The sequence below is a fragment of the Electrona antarctica genome, assembly GCF_951216825.1.
Source record: "Electrona antarctica genome assembly, chromosome: 7".
NCBI classification, from domain to species: domain Eukaryota; kingdom Metazoa; phylum Chordata; class Actinopteri; order Myctophiformes; family Myctophidae; genus Electrona; species Electrona antarctica.
Genome location: NC_136812.1, coordinates 13956821 through 13976820, shown reverse-complemented (window position 1 = coordinate 13976820; position 20000 = coordinate 13956821). Strand labels below are relative to the sequence as shown.

General features: G+C 46.4%; 1 protein-coding gene across 2 annotated transcripts in view; it reads left to right on the top strand.

Moving 5' to 3' along the window:
• Positions 1-20000, top strand: part of dab1a (DAB adaptor protein 1a) — a gene marked incomplete at both ends in the record, with an annotated part of 86473 nt that overhangs the window by 62435 nt on the left and 4038 nt on the right. Inside the window, 6 exons of one of the 2 annotated variants that reach the window (XM_079505968.1) lie at positions 6760-6822; positions 7194-7293; positions 11758-12152; positions 12789-12987; positions 13396-13541; positions 16924-16992. In XM_079505968.1, the coding sequence (XP_079362094.1) occupies positions 6760-6822; positions 7194-7293; positions 11758-12152; positions 12789-12987; positions 13396-13541; positions 16924-16992 (972 nt within the window). Of the gene's footprint in view, positions 1-6759; positions 6823-7193; positions 7294-11757; positions 12153-12788; positions 12988-13395; positions 13548-16923; positions 17005-20000 lie in introns of those variants that run through there. The other variant, XM_079505969.1, reaches the window with a different exon arrangement.

The following is a 20000-nucleotide window of genomic DNA, read 5'->3' as shown; positions in this document are numbered from 1 at the left end:
GCAGCAGACCTGCAGTTTTCTGGGAATTTGTTCCAGATATGTGGTGCTTAAAAACGAAATGCTCATGTGCTTCTCCACGTTTATTTTGTGATTTAGGGACAGAAAGCAAACCTTTCCCAGATGACCTGAGAGGTCTGGAATGGTTCATGTTATCACACAAGATCAGAAATGTACTTTGGCCCTAAACCATTCAAAGCTTAGTAGAATTCACGTTTGTCAATTCTTGGACAAACGTGAAACACTGTCTCTCTCTCTCTCTCTCTCTCTCTCTCTCTCTCTCTCTCTCTCTCTCTCTCTCTCTCTCTCTCTCTCTTCTTGACTGACTGCCCCTGCTTATCGGTATGTGTGTGGTTCACATGACGGTGCCTACTAGAGGGGTGCAGGCTTTACACACAAACACAATGGGGTTTTGGGGTTTATACCCTCAGCACTCTGAGCGACAACGTAGTCTAGACTAACTGTACCGGATTAAAGCTTCAAATCAATATAAACCCCTTCAGTCAGCCTCTGTAAGGCTGCCAGGAACACACTTCTTCTCTGACAGGCCTCAAAAAAGGCATGAGTTTGCGTGTGACGTGCGTGTGTGCTTTCTCCAAGCTCTGTAGGTGAACAAACAGCTACGTGTGTGTGTGTGTGTGTGTGTGTGTGTGTGTGTGTGTGTTTGTATGTGTGCGTGCGTGCATGCGTGCGTGCGTGCGTGCGTGCGTGCGTGCGTGCGTGCGTGCGTGCGTGCGTGCGTGCGTGCGTGCGTGCGTGCGTGCGTGCGTATGACGTGTTGTGTGCACATGTGTGTGGGCAGTACACACCTATGTTCCCATCTCACCCATCATATCACTCATGTAACAAACTGGTTGTGGTTGCAGAATGGCCATCAACAGACTCATCCTCATCCTCAACATCATCCTCATCACTATAATCCATTTCTACAACAACAACAACTTGAACCATCACAACAACAACAACAAGCGACTCAGCAGCCAGCAGTGGCAGACCTGATAGATTTAGACCTGGGAATGGTGACTCGGGTAAGTTTGCATTGACATACAAATATAGCTGCTGTTGGGGCAGAAACATCTTAACTCTTTGTGTTTTTTTCCGTAAAAAAACGCAACACGGAGCGACGTGTTTTCAGCTTGTAGATCTGATACTTTCACTGTTTTTGCTGAAAATGAATAGCGGTATAGCCTGGCTCCAGCCCTGAATCACTACCATTAAAAATATATCTCGATTCAGGTCTGGTGACTCTGCCTATACGGCGGCGTCAGTCTCGATCGAAAATCTGATCGCAGCAGCTGATTGGCCATCAGCCCCGTCACTCGACAGCGTCAAGCAACAAACATGGCTGCCCCCACTGCGGTGACTCGCGACCGTATCATTCTGGCTATTAAATTGACCTATGATAAATAGTTTATTTACAGAAACGACAGGTGTTATAATTATAAACATCATCATCCGACATATTTTACCGCTTTTGTTTACATGCTAGTATAGCGCTCGTTGACTGTGTTTGTTTGGTTAGCAACCGGGTTAGCCACATGATTGACAACAACGTCATCTGCTTTCCTGCTATTCTGATTGGTTGGTATGAACCAATCGCCGAAGACTGCCGCTTTGACAACGCCCATTTAATTCCAGAAACTGCTGCCTGGGAAGGGCTTTTAGTCGGAGTAATGAAGCGAAACGAAATGAAAATTCAGGCTAAGGCAGCGAGGGTCACTGGGTCTTCTCTCAGTACAACCAGTAGAATTATGAACAATTTAAAAAAAATTATGGGACCATAATTTACTTACCAAAAAAATTAAGTAACATTTTGAAAAAGTATTTATGCCAATGTTTACATTTCAAGTCTCACCCTTGAGGGAGTTGGGAGGTGGGAGTTCTGCTCTCTGGTTTTGGTGAATATTAAGTAGTTCCGGTCATTTGGTGGGGGTCTGGGGGCCACTCATTAAAAAATAATGAATCCACAGCATTATTTGTATTGTTGACCTATTTCTACCACATAGCGCAACTTTCCTTCAACTTTGACCCCTCTGTCACACAGAACTTTTTTTTGTTCGGCTGCTGGCGTAGTGATACTGACTAGTGACTATATATATATATATATATATATATATATATATATATATATATTGTATGTGCAGATCTGCTACTTTTGCTACTTTTCAATTTGAATCCTGAAAAATAACAGATTAACAGTTTTTGACACATGAGCTTTCCAACCGGCAGAGACTATGTGTGAACCATATTGAATGAAATGCTGACGTAGTGAGAACCTAATGCTACTCTAACAGGCGGGGGCTGGGGCGTTGGGGGGGGGGGGGGGGGGAGCCTGATCGCTTAAATGCTGTCAAGTGTATTAGCAGCGAGACATGTCGAGCATGTAATAGTGAATGACAAGTCTGCATAAATAGACTGTGTAGGTTGAACCAATTAAGGTCGTGGGCTGTATGAGAGCGGGACTGGCTTCACTAACAGCGTGCCTGCCTAAAATAAGGAAAGGAGAATAAGAAGAGCACTGAAAAAGCCAGAGAATTAGCAGCATGTTAAAGTCATTTAAATGTGGCACATTCAATATAGTGCTTGCCAGTCTATCACGTAGCTTAGAAAGGCCCACATTAAGTCTTAAATCACATTTTATGGGCGGCATAGTCACCCACATTTTTGCTTTTTGTTTATGTCGCATTCCTGAGCCAATAAATAATCCAATATATGACTATAGGAGATGCAAAACTATATAAAAGAATAATAGATTACCAAAGTCCTGACGTCAGTCGTTCATCCCCTGGTTCCCAGAAGTCATTTTTTGATGGAGAATAACATATAGACAGAATTGTCTCATATAAGTTGTAATAATAATAACTGTGGTCCAAAAATAAACTAACTGTCCTTAGGTTTTGTACCACTGCTGCTGTTAGCGTCCGAGGCTGTAAGGTTTAGGTGTAATAGGCTCTCTTTGGTGCACAAGCACATGAAGCCACTCATGTATTTATTCCAAACAAGACGGCAGCCTGCCAGAATAATAATAGCACCCAATCTACTATGAATCACCCATTCAATGGAAAGGAATTGCATAAATGTCCCCAATTCTATACGGTGGAATTGTACAATTTCTGCTACACCGCACCGTTTACGTCATCACCCTACCCTATGTGTCCCCTCTCAGGCATGACCAATCAATCCCTGCGACTATACATACCCTTACAAAAATAAATGTCCACATTTCCATGTGTTTAGTAAGGCACCATTTTTATACCAACCCCCCCCCCTCTTTTTTCTCCAAACAAAACATATACACTATCCAGCAAGGAAAAGGAAAAAAGGGAAAAAAAACACGAAGGAGAACCAACGAAAAAAATAAAGACATGCCACTACATCCAAGCCTACAAACTGCTGCTTCCATCATGTCAGTAAATAGTATTTCCAGGTCTAGATGACTCCCCTGATAAGCCATCCATTCCAGCAGCAGTGCTCTCTGGGTGCCACGTACAAGGTTCTATCCATAAAGGTTACTCTTGCGCAGAGAGGACGCTGACCTTTACAAATGCCCCCTCTTCAACTACCTCTTGTGTCCCCTGGTGACCTCCTGACCCCCTCCTCCTCTCATCTGAGTGGTCCTCAGTTGTTATCCTGACCGTTAAGAGAAGACAAGAGCGCTGACATCCATGACCCCGTGACTCCTTGTCGGTCACGATTAAAACACAAGGCCCTCACATCACCATAGTAACCACACGGAGATGAACATGGGGGTACGAAGGCAGGACGTGTTGTGCGTGTGCGTGTGCGTGCGTGCGTGTGTGATTCCCCCACCTGCTCCAAGCAAGAGGTCCTTTCAGGAGGTTGATCAATAACAATAGACCCTTTTTTCACACCTGCCATGTCGGACTCTTTTGAGGAGGATGAGCTTGAGATGGTTGTGAATGCGCTCAACCTGGCAAACCAGTCTGCACACTGGACCCCAATCATTTTGTACGAATTTGTACAACCTTGAGATTCATACTATAGGGTTGTGATAGCTGTAGAGTGACCTGGGTCACTATATTTAGTACAAAAGAGATGGTACAAGTATTATGATCAAGTAAGGCACTATCATTTACGAAAAATAAACACAAAAAGTTAGAATATGGAGATAAGAGGTTTCTGCCCGACAGCAATGATATTAGACCTTTGTGCATTTCCCAAAAGGAATTGCATGCATTTAATTCAGTCTGACCAGAAGCAGAGATAAAACTAGCCCTTTCCCAGAGTGTTAGTACTCTCTAAAGCCCTTCTAGGAAAGGTTCTATTCTCATAGACAAGAAAGAAAAGAAAAATCCTTCCTTCTTTATATTAAAAATAAACAAAACTATTTTGCTACTCACTGAAACAAAGGCGGTTTTAACAGCCCTATACATCCAAGCAGAAAAGTCCTATCTGATTGAATTAAACAACGTTAAACTCATCAACATTATTGCAGCTTTACGGAGAGCTTGAATTATCCTCTTTCATTTTTGTTTCATACAAATCCAAAGTGTTGGAATTTGGAAGTGCTCCTGTTCAATAATGCAACCGTGAACTAGAGCTTGACCTTGTTGATCTGCTATTTTTGCATTTAAAAAAAGAAATCCTTACTATACAGTACATGTACGAGGTTTCCTCCCGACAGAGACAAATTACTAAAACTGGAGAGGACGTCTATGGAGTAAATAAATAGCCCTGAATCTTTAGTCCCACTGGTTTCAATGGATCGTCTGTTAAAGAAACCTCAGGGTTGAATCATTGACACAGTGAAAAGCTGAACCTCAACAATCAATAACCTACAGTGAGAGAATCTCTCCAGTTTAGCTAGAGGCATGTTGTGTAATATTTATTTTTTCTCATTCCAATCCCGTGCCGGACATATTTTTTTTTTTATCTGTACCACACTGGGATAGTATTAACCGCAGTGTTTGGCATAGCCTATATCTTTGGGACATCTAGCAGCGTATCTCCTGGGTGAGTTGATCTCTTATCTAAGTGTAGCCATGATTCTCGCTGCAACAAATTCTCTGTATTAAACAGCCTCACTTACAGTATCTCCCCCTCTCTTCTGTCTTCTTCAGAGAGACCACAGCTATACCCCAATTCAGAGCTACAGTATGCTGTGACAGAGGGAAAAAAACTCCTCAGGGCTTTGCCTGATAACACTATCTGATAAATGTAAATAGAACTTTGTGGGTCTATATGTGTGACCCATGAGTTTTAAAAAAAGAAGAAGAAGAAATAAGATATTCAAAGAACACTCATTATCTTTAGAAGAAATTATATCCGCGTCCGTGATTTATGCAAATCAGCCGAGTCCGACCGTGTGTTCATGGCTTTAAAAAAAATCCTTTCATTGACTATAAATAGCGTTTTTTATTCACTTCGCCCATCAGGCTAAAGATATTATTAATGTAAGAGAAGGATCGTCCCTGTCGGGTGGAAACCTCATATGTCTAAAACTGTTACTCTTCAGGATTCAAATTCAAATGTATAAAAAGTAACAGATCTACAAGCTCACTGTTTCGAGCTTGTGGCTCTGCTACTTCTGATGCTTTTGTGTAACGCTGTAGTATGTTGATCAAGTAGGGCGTTCATTTACAAAACAAAACACAAAATGTGGAGGTGGAGATGAGAGCTTTTTGCCCGACATCGACAACGTATACTGTGAAAGGACAGAGGGAAAGAGGAAGCGAAGAGCAGATCGGGATTAAAAGGAAAATGTGTCTCTTTGATATTAAACCTCTGAGGTACCTCTGAGGTACTCACACCACTCCAACACAGCAGGGGAGACAGCTGTTAATGACTTGTTACAGGGTGATGTAGTATCACGACACTGCTGCGGTGGGCTGGTAACAGGGGCAGCAGTAGCCCCAGAGCAGGGTCTCCCCAAATAGCCCAAAAGTCCCAGAACTTTCCTCTCGTTTCCAATTGCGAATTGAGCTAAAATAGACCTACTTAATTCTCAGTGATTCATACATTACTGCAATCAGTTGATAAAATGTATTCAAACATACAGTGAAACCTTCAAATAATGATAACCACAGCACAGCGAACTGGAATAGATCCTCCCCCCCATCCACCCCATCTGGACTGAACCGATAATTGATTCTTAATCGAGAATCGATTTTGAATGGAATCGTGACCCCAATAATCTATTCTTGAGATATACTGAAAGTTCACACATCCAACCATTCTAAACCTGTAATGGTTCTGTGGCCAACAGTAGATCACCTTGGCTATACTGGGACATTTCCCAGCTATGAATCTCCCAGCAATGTATAGAATGTACCATTTATGTATAATGTACCATTTATGAATCTCCAAACAGTTGGTTTAGAAGCACTTGACCTTTGGAGAAGGTCACGCAGCTTTTTATAAACATTGCATGGTATGCCATCATTCCATGTCATTAACCCATCATCAATTCACCCCTCTCTCTGTCACCTTCTCCTGTGTGTGTGTGTGTGTGTGTGTGTGTGTGTGTGTGTGTGTGTGTGTGTGTGTGTGTGTGTGTGTGTGTGTGTGTGTGTGTGTGTGTGTGTGTGTGTGTGTGTGTGTGTGCGTGTGCGTGCGTGTCACGGTGCCCTATCAGAGGTAGGTATCTGGACCTCTACTATAAGCATGTTGACGTGTCCATGTGTTCCGTGATGATGCATGCTTGCTGCACCTGGAATCCAAGCTGTCTTTATTGTCCCTGTGTTACTGTATAGTGGTCTGGTGATTCTTGGATGTGAACCCTCTCTTTCTCTGATCTTGCAGAACATCAACCAATTAGAGCTTTTCGGAGACATGTCCACGCCTCCTGACATCACCTCGCCGTCGGTAAGTAGCTCCCAAAGTAACCCCCGAAATGAGACAAGACTAAAAGCCACTGCCACTTAACACACCCTGAAACAAAGTGGCTTGAACACGAAATGCCTTAAAGTGACATAAAATAAAGTACCATCATTTTAAAAAGCTTTTTTTTGGCACTCAGCTGGCACAGTGGTTAACACATTCCCTGCCGAACCCGAGTTTCAGCCGGCACGGGCGGGTGTACGGACGGACAAACACAGCCATCCTTGAGTGCCACCATTAGTGGGGCTAACAAAAAAATCACCTCCTGGGGTGAATCAGCCTTTCCATTAATGTGCCTTTTCCCTCTCTTTCCCCCTCAAACCCTGTACCGTGTCCCCGAACCGTAACCCGCACAGACCCCCGCCTCTCCGGCCAACACCCTCGACCCCTCCCTCATGGGCCTGCTGCCCCCCTCGGAGCTCTTTGCTCCCTTCAACCCTGCCTCCGTGCCCTCAGGTATGTATGGACCCCCCTCTATACTCACACACTAACCCTAAAGGCCTAGAATCCAGTTTTCGGTGAAGAGGTGACCACCGAAAACTACAACATGACGTCACGCCACGTGGTCACCGCTCACACAACACATCTCTCTGTTTTTACTAACCACCGTTTTGGTGCTCTCCTCTTCACCGAAAACTGGACTATGAATAGGCCATAACGCTCAGGCATGGACCCCCCTCTACTTACACACTAACCCTAACGCTCAGGTATGGACCCAGAATCACAGTTTGTAAGACAACCTTGGTATCAATTTCGGTCGATTTGACCATGCAGTTAATCGGTAATCTGGATACTGGCCACAATGTCAATATTGTGCAATAGAAAAAAACTCTGAAGAGTGGACCCAAATGGTCCATTTGGTTCCATTCGTACCGTGTAGACATACCATGAAGTCTCCTATGGAAACGGAGCGAGAGAGAGAAAAGAGAGAGAGGGTGGCTGTGTGCTGAATATGAAACAAGTCATTAGTTGGCCTGCCACAGACACGGCTCTGATTTACCATGCAGTTCCGTGGCGGCCGGTCAGAGGCAAGGCGATAAAACACTACGGGATGAGCTGAGCTATACACAGAGAAAGAGAGAGCCTTCGTATGCATGTGGTGGTCGGGCCCGTGAATTAGACATGTGTTTGTGTACGTGTGCGTTAGGGCATTCACGACGACTGAATTCTAATGGTTGTCGACTAGTCGACTAGTTGTGGAGATATGCTAACAGTAGACGTTTCTACAAGGTCTCGGATGCAACCTGTAAAGGGTTAAATAATAAATACTTATATAACAATGTAGATGGGTGTATGTGCAGTATGATTTTCAGCCACAGCCCTGTTTGACAACAATTACCCATCGATCAGGGGTCATCAATAATTATGTCCATACACGGACACAAATGTGCTATTTTCCTCAAAAACTGTGGGAACATTTTAACAACACAAATCTGGTCCCTGGCACAACATGTTTTCAGAGATGGGCATACGTGGACAATTACATATTTATTTGGGGGTCCTTGAGATGAACATGTTTGAGAACCACTGGTTTAAACAACATTAGGAAGCAAGCCCTAAAAAGCAACTATACTTTAGAAACAAGCCCCCCCCCCAAAAAAAAAAACCCACAACTACCAATTGCTTATACCAAGCAGATCTGGCAACACTGTCTTCTGCCCTCCTCTCATTCCTTAACTTCTCTCTCTCTCTCTCTCTCTCTCTCTCTCTCTCTCTCTCTCTCTCTCTCTCTCTCTCTCTCAGTCTCTCAGTCTCTCTCTCTCTCTCTCTCTCTCTCTCTCTCAGCCTCTCTCTCTCTCTCTCTCTCTCTCTCTCAGTCTCTCAGTCTCTCTCTCTCTCTCTCTCTCTCTCTCTCTCTCTCTCTCTCTCTCTCTCTCTCTCTCTGGCAGCCTCTCTCTGCTGCGTGGCTGTAGGTATAACTGGTGAGACAGTACGTGTGTGTGTAATAGAATAAAGAGGCCTTTAATGTGTGTGCGTGCGTGCGTGCGTGCGTGCGTGCGTGCGTGCGTGCGTGCGTGCGTGCGTGCGTGCGTGCGTGCGACGCCGTGCGTGCGTGCGAGAGAGAGTTCTAGCCTTTTCATTATGACTGCCTCATTGTGGAGCTAATTATGATAGTTCACCATGACCATTAGGAGACGCCGCATTAGCCGCGGGCGAAAGTGGACCAGCGGTCTCGCTGGTGATGCATGGGTTATTATAGGGTGCTGTTCTGTACAGCACATACTTTGCAGTTTGCATTTTCTTTTTTGTCTCCCTTGTCCTTTCTTCTTTTCCTTTTATCTGTGAACAGTGGTGAACAAAGTATCAATTATACGAAGTACATTTTCAAAGATTATATGAAATTGTCTGAAACATTGCAATTCATTTATAATATAGAGTCCCTTCAAAAAAGAACAATATTACTATTTAAAGTGTAGGAGAGTAGCTCAATCAAAGGCAGTGGTATTAACCCATTTAGACCTGAGAACAGATTCTACAAATGTCTTCTAAGGCAGGGGTTCTCAACCCGTGGGTCGCGACCCATTGGGGGGTCGCCACATTATTTTGGGGGGTCCCCAAATTATTTAACGCAACTGAATGGCTGGAAACATTGCCAAAGCATTTTTGGGGGTCCCCGGCCAAAAACGTTGAGAACCCCTGTTCTAAGGCAGTAAAACAATAAAAATAAAAAAATGTTCCTATATCAGTGGTTTTCAAACTATTTCATGTCAAGGACACCAAAAATTATATGTAATTGGCCGCCGACCCCCATTTGAAAATATATTGTTCCAGGTACCCCCCCAGAAGCAAATATTTGACTTACTGTAAAAACGTTCGCTCTGAAATAATATATATTCAAAGATCTGTGCCACATTTTCACAATTTTTCAAAAATAGCAGATCTACAAGCTTGTAACGCGGTACTTGGTGCTGCGCTATGAGCAGGGGTGCACACAACTTTTTTGGTCTAGTACTCAGAGGAGGACCTGGAGGAGTTACTTGGTCCTCCTAAAATGCGGTGACCCGTCTCGCCGGATGGATAAAAGAGGGATGCATGAATAACTTAGAGCAAAACGTTATTTATTTGATGAGTGGGGAGTCAATAGATTTGTTTTATAATGGGATGAATCTAGAGTTGCAATACCCTCCGTATTGCAACTCTAGATTCATCCCATTATAAAAAAAAATCTAGAGTTGCAAATTGCCTATAGGTCCATGTGTGGTCCAGCCCTATGGAATGCATATTCTAATAAAAACAACTTAATACTTCCTAAGGATAATATGAGCATCAAAGCAATATTTAGATACATTTTTTATTTTTTATTTAAATAACCGATCTACTAGCTCACAGCGTGTTGCGGAGGCGACACGTTGTGAGCTTGCAGATCAGCTATTTTTTTTAACATGAGACACATCGTACGGCGAAGCATACGTCAGGCTTCACATGGCTCCTCAGTGCAAAAATAAACAGTGTACACTACCCGACTTTACGATAATAAGGGACAGTATGTCGGGACACGGTGTTGATAAGCTTCATGTTGTGCAGCAGCAGTGCCAGTCCGCAATGCTTTAAACTCTTCCAATTCCACTACGTCGGAACTAAAACCTGTACCCAGGGCCGGTCCTGAGCAATCTGGCGCCCCAAGCAGGATTTTTCGCGGCGCCCCCCCCCCCCCCCCCCCCCCCTCAAAAAATAAAAAAATAAAAAAAGTTTTTTTTTTTTTTACTCTAAAAATTGAGGAGACACTGTGGAGGCACTGGGGGGACAGTGGGGACACTGTGGGGCACTGGGGGTCCATTGGGGAGGCACTGTGGGGACACTGGGGAGGCTCTGTGGAGGCACTGGCGGGACACTGGCACTGGGGAGACACTGGGGAGGCACTGGGGAGGCACTGGGGGGGCACTGGGGGGACACTGGGCAGACAGAGTTGGGACAGAGTAAAAAAAAAAAAAAAAGTTTTTTTTTTTTTTTTTTTTTGGCGCCCCTCCCCCGTGGCGCTCGAAGCCGTTGCTTCGTCGGCCTGTAGGAAGAACCGGGCCTGCCTGTACCCGTAAAAGGTAGGTGGCCGGTGCCTAGGCTGTGAGAGACGGCATCGCACACGAGCAACCATGCTGCTCCAGCACCCGGAAAACAAACACAAGTACAGCGGCGAATGGGAAGAGTGCAAAGCATCCACCAGCATGCCATTTTACACCGGGGACTACAGTAGTTTGCTATCTGAAACGGAGAAGCCGAACCATTTGTGTCAGGTTTTCTCCGTAGTAAACTCCTGTCGCCCTCCTCCTCCTCCCAGCAGCGAGCAGAGCAGCATGGAATCCTCCCTCTTTTGAGTAAGGACGTGCTGTGATTGGCCACAATGGCCAGTGCACTAGTGCAAGACGTGCTGTGATGGGCCAGTAGCCACTTTGAGTGGCAGTCGGTGGGAAATGCTCTCGCCACAGAATTTACTAGTATTCTGGCCATAATAATCATTCTGGGCGGCGCCAGCTGTTGGTACGCAGATGCGCTTCCCGGCGCTTGATTGACAGCGCAGAATTAATTTTGACGACGCATGCGCACTGGCGTACCGCTTGTGTGCACCCCTGGCTATGAGCTTGTAGATCTGCTATTTTTAAATAGCTAAAGTATAACAATGCTTAATACACAAAGCAAAAAGGTTTTCAGTTGTGTTTTTACAGAAATAAGAGTGGCAGCAGACCTCCAGTTTTCTGGGAGTTTGTTCCAGACGCGTTGCACACAAATTATTCAAAGCTTTATAGACCAACGGTAGTATTTTGAAATCAATTCTTTAATCATGTGTGTCAATTAGCCAGTGTAAGGATTTGCTTAAAACACCAAAAGGGGTTCCCGTCCTGAATAGGTTAGGAAGTGGAGTTGCCGTCCACCGGCCTGTGAATCAATGAAAGATATTTTGTGTGTTTCTTCCCTCACCACCGCCAGGTTATGTGACGATGGGAGCGGTGCCCCCGGGCCACTGGTCCCAGCAGGCGTTCGCCGCCGGACCGTTCGGCGTGCAGTCTCCCCTGGGCCCGGCGGTGGCCCAGGTCCTGCCGGGTGGCCAGCCTCTGATCTGGGGCCAGGCCAACCTCTTCCCTGCCACGCAGCAGCAGTGGGCGGCCATGGCGGCCGGAGCCTTCTCCCCCACGGCCTACCTCCCCGGCACGTTGCCCCCCCACGCCGCCATGTTCCACCAGACCCTCGTGTCACCCGTCGGCCTGCCCGGCGCCGAGAGCTGCCAGCCGGGCACCTCGGGAGCCTCGGCTCCCTCGCCCTCCGCCGCGTCGAGTCCACAGCACGGAGAACGGGCAAAGAAGATGGGAAAGGAGATGTTCAAGGTATAGGGCATGGATGGATGTCGGGCAGAAACCTCTTATCTCCTTATTTTGTTGTATTGTATTAATGGCCAACTTGATCAGCAGATGTGCTACTTTACTCGTGTGATGCTGTAGAATGATCCAGTAGGCCGTTAATTCACGAAAAAACACAAAAAAGTTAGAATATGGAGATAGCAGTGACGATAAGATGCATGGAGATCTTTGTTCATTTAAGAAATACACCGACCGGCGGACCAAACTAATCTCAACCGCCCTCCTTGCCTTCTTCTGGCTCCTCTTGTCAGTGGCGTGCACAGATAGACACTAGGGGGTGCTAGAGCACCCCCTGCCCTTTTGGCAATGTGCCCTTTTGAAAAAAAAGAAAGAAAAAAAAAACATTTTTTTCTCTTTTTTTTTTTTGATTTTTCAAAAATAGCAGATCTACAAGCTCATAGCGTGCCACTCGGTGGCGCGCTATGAGCTTGTAGATCTGCTATTTTTCAATAGCTAAAGCATAACATAATGCTAACACCAAAAGGGGTTCCCGCCCAAAATGGATTAAGGCAACCGGCCGGTTCCACGCGCTGCACAAGGTGCCCTTTTTTAACTTGAGCACCTGCCCCTCTAAATGTCTGTGCACGCCACTGCCTCTTGTAGGACTTCCAGCTGGCCAAGCCCCCGGCCATGCCGGCCAGGGAGGGCAAGCAGCAGCCCGGTCTGTCGGGCACGTCGGACGCCTTCAGCCACTACTTCTGCCGCGTGGGCACGGCGCAGGACACGGACGACTGTGACGACTTCGACATCTCTCAGATGAACCTCACGCCGCTCACCTCCACCACACCCTCCACCAACTCTCGTGAGTAAAACACATGCACTGGAACACAGAGGTGGGAAAAAGTACTCACATTTTTTTTAAATACTGTACAAGTCCACCCGGAATTGAAAATGTTCTTGAGTAATAGTACAAAAGTTTCAGTTCCTCGCTGTTGGATCCAGTTCCTTTGGTTCTTCCCATTCCGGATCGTAGCCTGGCAGTGTGTACACTAGTTTCATTGTACAGATATTCTAATGTTAGACGGATGTCAGGTTCTTAGATTCTTTATGACTATTTTTAACGTACCGTATTCGATGTATTACCATGTGTTGTTCTTGCTTACTGTTAATCACTCTGGATTAAGAGTGTCCGCTAAATGCCTAAATTGTAATTGTAGCCAGTTCTGACATGCTTTCTGTACCCCCCCCCCCCCCCCCCACCCCCCCTCAGCGCCCACCCCAGCACAGAGGCAGGGTTCCCCCACGAAGTCCTCGGCTTCCCACGTCAGTGACCCCCCCACCGACGCCACGGACCCTCCCACGGATGACTCGTTCGGGGAGACGGAGGGCAGCCCAAGTCGCAGCGGAGAGGAAGATGTAAGTGTGTGTGTGTGTGTGTGTGTGTGTGTGTGTGTGTGTGTGTGTGTGTGTGTGTGTGTGTGTGTGTGTGTGTGTGTGTGTGTGTGTGTGTGTGTGTGTGTGTGTGTGTGTGTGTGTGTGTGTGTGTGTGTGTGTGCGAATGCATGCATGCTTAATAACTCTCTCTACTATATATACAGTATATAAATTATGTATATGGTACATAATACACCATAACCTGAGCAGTGTGTTCATTCACACCTGCTGATAAATAACCCTTGTAGCAGTGTTGGCGGGCCAGGTAATCACTCTCACTGATTAGGTGCTGCTACCTGTGTGTGTGTGTGTGTGTGTGTGTGTGTGTGTGTGTGTGTGTGTGTGTGTGTGTGTGTGTGTGTGTGTGTGTGTGTGTGTGTGTGTGTGTGTGTGTGTGTGTGTGTGTGTGTGTGTGTGTGTGTGTGTGTGTGTGTGTATGCGTGCGTGTATGCGTGCATGTGTGCGTGCGTGCGTGCGTGTGTGTGTGTGTGTGGTCAACATTGCGTTAAATTAGCCTGTGGAATTGTCAGAGACATCATTAAGCTGTTATTAATAGCAGGCGGCTAGCCTCCATACATCAGCAGCTCATCTCCAGTGAGATGGACGAGGGATAGGACGCTCCATCCTTCTTCCTTGGCCAATTAATATTTATTTTACTTTTATTGAGACAGGGAGAGAGAGAGAGAGAGAGAGAGAGAGAGAGAGAGAGAGCAGATGAGATTATTATCATCCAGGGGGGTGTAATGGGGGAGGAAGATCCCCTCTTCTCTTCTCAGTCAGAAGGTCCTTGTAGAATGAACGACCTTCAACAGAGGCCACAGTATGTGACTCTTAGTCAACTCATTAACTGCCAGGGTTTCTACATAGCCCATTGCAGCCCTTGCCAGTGTTTTTGTCAGGTGAAATCTGACTAATGAAAGCTCATGAAATCTTAGCGTCCCACCCCATGCCACCTAATGGGAGTCTGACCCCATACCCTGAAACGCCGCCCAAGCCAATGGGAGTCTGACCCATACTCTGAAACGCCGCCAGAAACACCGCCAGCCAATCGCGTAGTATGATTGCCTGCCTCCTAAGCTATGACACAGCCAGCCACTCGAAGCTCAACGCGACAACAGCTGCTAATGTTATGAGCTAACTGCATGGACAGCAGACAACACAACACAACAAAACACACAAACAGAACGTCGCAAACGGATGCAAACAACGGCCTACGAGGTTGCGACACAGAAACATACACATGACTAAAATAGTAATATGTATATATCTACATATCTATCTCTCTCTCTCTCTCTCTCTCTCTCTCTCTCGGGTGGCTGGCATTTCCCTTAGAGATAGGGTGAGAAGTGCAGTCACACGAGAGAGACTCTCGTGCTGTTCCTTCGCCTGGAAAGGAGCCAGCTTAGGTGGTTCGGGCATCTGGTTAGGATGCCTCCCTAGGGAGGTCCTCGACGCACGTCCCACTGGGAGGAGACCCCGGGGCAGACCAAGGCGCAGTTGGAGGAAACACATCGACTCACTGGCCTTGGAACGTCTCGGAATCCCCCAGGAGGAAGTCATTAATGTTGCTCTGGAGAGGGAAGTCTGGAGCACTCTGGTGGAGCTGTTGCCCCTGCGACCCGACTACGGATAAGCGGTTGAAGATGGATGGATGGATGGATCTCTCTCTCTCTCTCTCCTTATCAATTTGTACAAAAAAATTGCATCTGTGCAAACTGAGCGGAGGAACTATACAGGAACTATTGTTATAGTTACTGTTTGTGGGTGATCTGTGGGTGATTAACCACATCTGCTCTACGTCGGTGATTTATCATCCCTTACATAGTGACTGTGTGTTATAATACTGTTTTATAGTGTGTGTGGTGCCTTGGAGCCAAGCACAGTTGACTGTGGGTCAGCTGCAGGGTCAATAGGTCCTATTCAGACAGGGGTCAAACGTCTTACTCAGGCGGACATACGGACGGACGGACGGACATACGGACCGACGGACATTGCTGGGCATTGGAGACGGTGTGCCACTGCTCAAAAAGCTGCACTTTCAGCCACTAGATGTCACACTTACAACACATCCGTTCAAAGTTGTTTATTTTCCTGTGGCATCAGCATGACGGCTGCCCCTCAATTTAATGAGCAGTACCGTACCGTATACCCAATGGATAAAGGAGGTTGCATGTCAGCTTACTGGGTAAACAAAATCATAATTTTAATTTTAATAATAATAAAAGCTTTTTTGGGGGGGAACATCTATATTTTTATTACACACATTAAAAAAGCACTGTGCGTACATTTTCCTTCTTTATTATTCGTTCACATAAATTATTTTATTTTATTTATTTTTCAATGTGACCTTTATATCAACACTGAGGAGGCACTTGTGGCCAAAAACTGCATCACTTAGTTTTTGCGCTTTAAAAACGAGCTGGTCATTATAATGGAGAAATGGAATGAAAGTAGGACTCTCACGCTGCTGAGAATGTCACCACACACACACACACACGCACACGCACACGCACACGCACACGCACACGCACACACACACACACACACACACACACACTCAATAACTAGGGAAATGCTTGAGTGGGAGCAGTCGCAAAGGGAGTGGAGGAGAAAGGTTACAGTGGAGAGAGAGAGAGAGAGAGAGAGAGAGAGAGAGAGAGAGAGAGAGAGAGAGAGAGAGAGAGAGAGAGAGAGAGAGGCGACCTCCCACTCCAGGGTAGGGTGTGAAAAGCTGAAGTGTTTCAGGAGAATCAATAGACTCTAAAAGGCTTTATTTAACGCGTTGTGTGCGTGCACGCGCATGCGTGCATGTGTGCGTGCGTGCGTGCGCGTGTGTGTGTGATAGTGGTTTAACACTGCAGTGTCTTACTCCCTTTCTGTCACCTCTTCTCTTTACTTCCAGTTTGTAACTTTGCCTCAGTGTCTTTTTTCCACGTCTCTTGTTTTCAGAGATCCAGAAAGTCTTCTTCGTCACGTTTATCCTCTTCTTCTGCTTTCTCTTCCCATTCTTGTCTTCCTCTTTTTCCTGCCTCTCTCTCTCAACCGATTCACCCCGTTTCATCTACTCTTTTATTCTTCCTGGCCTGTCACCTAATTTCCTCTTTTTCCCTCCTCTCTCCGCTTGTCTTGCCTTTTTCTTTCTCCCTTCCCTCCTTTCTGATCCCATCGTCCAACTCTCCCCTCCCTACTGCCCTCTTCTTGTCCTCTCATCTCTTGTATTACATCTCTTCACTCCTGTCCACTCCTCTTTTCTCCTCTTCTCCTCCTCTTCCTCCATTGCCGTCATTTGTGTTCTCCTCTCTCCCTCGTCCTCCTTTCCACACTATACTCTCTCCTCTCCTTCCACCTCCTCCCACCTCTCTAGGCATGTGGTTCTGGGTCTCCCTGCCCCAGTGACACTGCAGAGCCCAGCCCAGAACAGGACAGTCCAGAGGCTGGGAGCTAGAGAGCAGCAGGGCAGGGTAGGTATCTGTCTATATCTGTCTGTCTTTCTGTCTGTCTGGGTATCGACACCTTCCTCCTCCTCCTCCTCTCCTGACCCTCCTCCGTGTCCCCCCGTTTCCCTCACCTGCTCCAGTTGAGAATTCTTCAGTACTTAGGGTTGGGATCCTTTAGGATTAATTTAACAGGTCCATGCAGGGTAGCCTGGCTAATAAGCCAGACCGAATCAGCAGTTGGCAAAAAAAAATTGCCTGTCGGCGGATTACGGTCTGGAAAGGCTCAATTGTACGCCCATTTCCTACACCAGAGAACTGGTGTGGCCAATCGGGACACGGTATGCAATATGGGCGGGCTTTGGTACAGTGACGTTCAATGCTTGAGACCTTTGACTGACAGTAGCTCTGACCAATTGCGTCAAAGAGAAAATGTTTGAACCCGCCCCCCGGGAAACAAGATCCATACACAGCATCTCCAGACTCAAATACCACACGACCTCTGGTACACGCTCAGAGTTGTGGAGTTATGGTGGTCCTATTTAAAAGGTTGAGAACCACTGGTATTGTAAATGTATAGCAGACATAAGTCCACATACCAGCTCTGACAGTGTAATAACAACAACAGAAAAATGCGGTTCCAACTAAACTGTGATAGAACTGCTCTGGGTTCCGGGTCCCAACCCTAGGAGAACCCCCCCACCCCCTCATCTAGGCCTTCTTCTCACTGTTTCTCTCGTCCTGTCGTCCCTGTCAGATCTGTGCGTTTCTGCTCCCAGTACATCTCTCACGCTGCGCTGTACCGTTCTCCTCCACCCTTCATCCTCCTCCCTCTGCTGTCACACATAACCGTCTCGACGCCACGCATCTGACTGCATGTGGACGTGTGTGTGTGTGTGTGTGTGTGTGTGTGTGTGTGTGTGTGTGTGTGTGTTCACCGGGGAGACGTGGGGATGTGTGGCTGTGTCTCTGTGCGGTATGGCTCATCATGTACTGTATGCATAGTGAAGTGTATAAGCATGTGTGGCGTGTGTTTGCGTTTCTTTGTTGTCACTGGCAAGTCTGGCATCCCGCAGAGAGCGCATAATGTAAGTACGCCAAGCTGCATTGTGAATGCCTCGCTTTACATGTATATGGGGTTTATGAATAAGCATGTGGCAACATTGTTCAACAAACGTGCATGCCCTTGGATGGTGCTTTGAACATGCTCCCGTGTGCTCATTTTGTTGGCGCCTTTGTGATGTGCTCCTAATTACATCCTGCTGTCCCTCTCTTTTGTCAGCACAAAAGCTGCCCCAAAAGTATGTGATATTACAAAACCGGGGTTACTACGGGGGAAACAGGATGTCTATTGTGATGCTCGATGTTTGGTTTTCATGTAAAACGAAGTATCCTCCTTGTCCCTATTAATGCATAATGTATGTTTGGTGGGATTCAGTGTCACCCACTTGCATGTCGCCCTGACATTCTTTTTTTTTTTTTTACGGATATGAATTCATGTGAGCCAGAACCGTCCAAGCATAGAAAATAAGGATGGGGGCTTGAAGAAGTGATGCGCGCACTACTTAGCTGTGAATATACTTAACATTCACAGTGCAGAGGCAATGCGTAAAGCTGTTTATAGGCAGCTTTATAAACCAAGCCTCCAGTGCCTATATAGCTATAGCATCCTCTAATAGCAAAACCCTGTGAACCAGAGCCCTGCACGCGTCCAATTTTGACAACCCGTGCGTTCCCCCGCCCGTCAACAATATAAGATCCGTAGTCCGACCCGTCGCCCGCGATTATATCAAAATACAAACCAGACCCCCCCCCCCCCCCCCGCCTGTCAAATAACGGGCCCGCTGTCCGCCCCGTTACCCGTTCGCTATCTTCATCCAACACCGCATGTGAAGTGGGCGTGTGTCGTCGTGTATGCGCGCTGCTGCTGTGTTAAAGTAGCTATAAGCAATAATATGTCAACATTTGAATGACCTTTTTCATTTCTTTTTTTTGGGGGGGGTATTTAGACAATAAGTAAAACGCTCTAAAAAAGATTCTCTGTGACACATCTAGGGGCCACAATCTGCATTCTAAGACGTTCCTAGAAGCTTTGTCATTGGTCAAAAAAAACGGGTCGAATCAGGAAGTAGACGCATGCAGGCAAATCGACCAATGACAAAGCTTCTAGGAAAATCTTTGAATGCAGATTGCGGCCCCTAGATGTGTCACAGAGACTACATTTTTTGGGAGCGTTTTACGCGTTGCTGGCTGTCTGAATACCAAAAAAAGAAAAACAAAAAAAGGTCATATAATTTTGACATATTATTGCTTATAGCAGCTTTAAGTTACATTTTTACAACGCCACGCACGCACGCACGCACGCACACACGCACGCACGCATGCACACACACACAGACACAGACACACAAAGAAAAAGCCATGTACATCCCAGCCTCCCTACCCTCATGCGTCATCACCCACACGTGTGCACTGCACACACATGCGTGCAGTGCAGTGCACGCGCATGTACACACACACACACACACACACACACACACACACACACACACACACACACACACACCCTCCACTGCTGGCGTCATAATGATAGCTGCTGGCACTCGGTACGACGCTGGGGAAATTTTTAATGATTGTGTTTTCATCAGTTAATACCGGGGTGCCAGGTTTAATGACTGCCCGGACATAATTGGCATTAATTAAAAAACACAAGATGCCTTGAAGTCCTGTTAATCCTCACAAGGCAGAGAGAGAGGGTGGTTTTGGCCGCCGTCCCTCCAGCATCGTGCAGAGGGAAGAGGCTGCTAGGCAGGGGCAGAAGGCCCGGGCGGCCAAAAATAAATAAAAATAAAGAAATGGGACGAGGGATAAATTGTGGAGGGAGTTTGGCTCTGGATTGACAGCACCAAACGGCAGCCTGTTCACACATGTTTTTTTCCCTCTGGTCACGGTCCAATGAAGCTACGCCCACATATGGTGTTTACCCGCTCAATCACAACTACTTTAG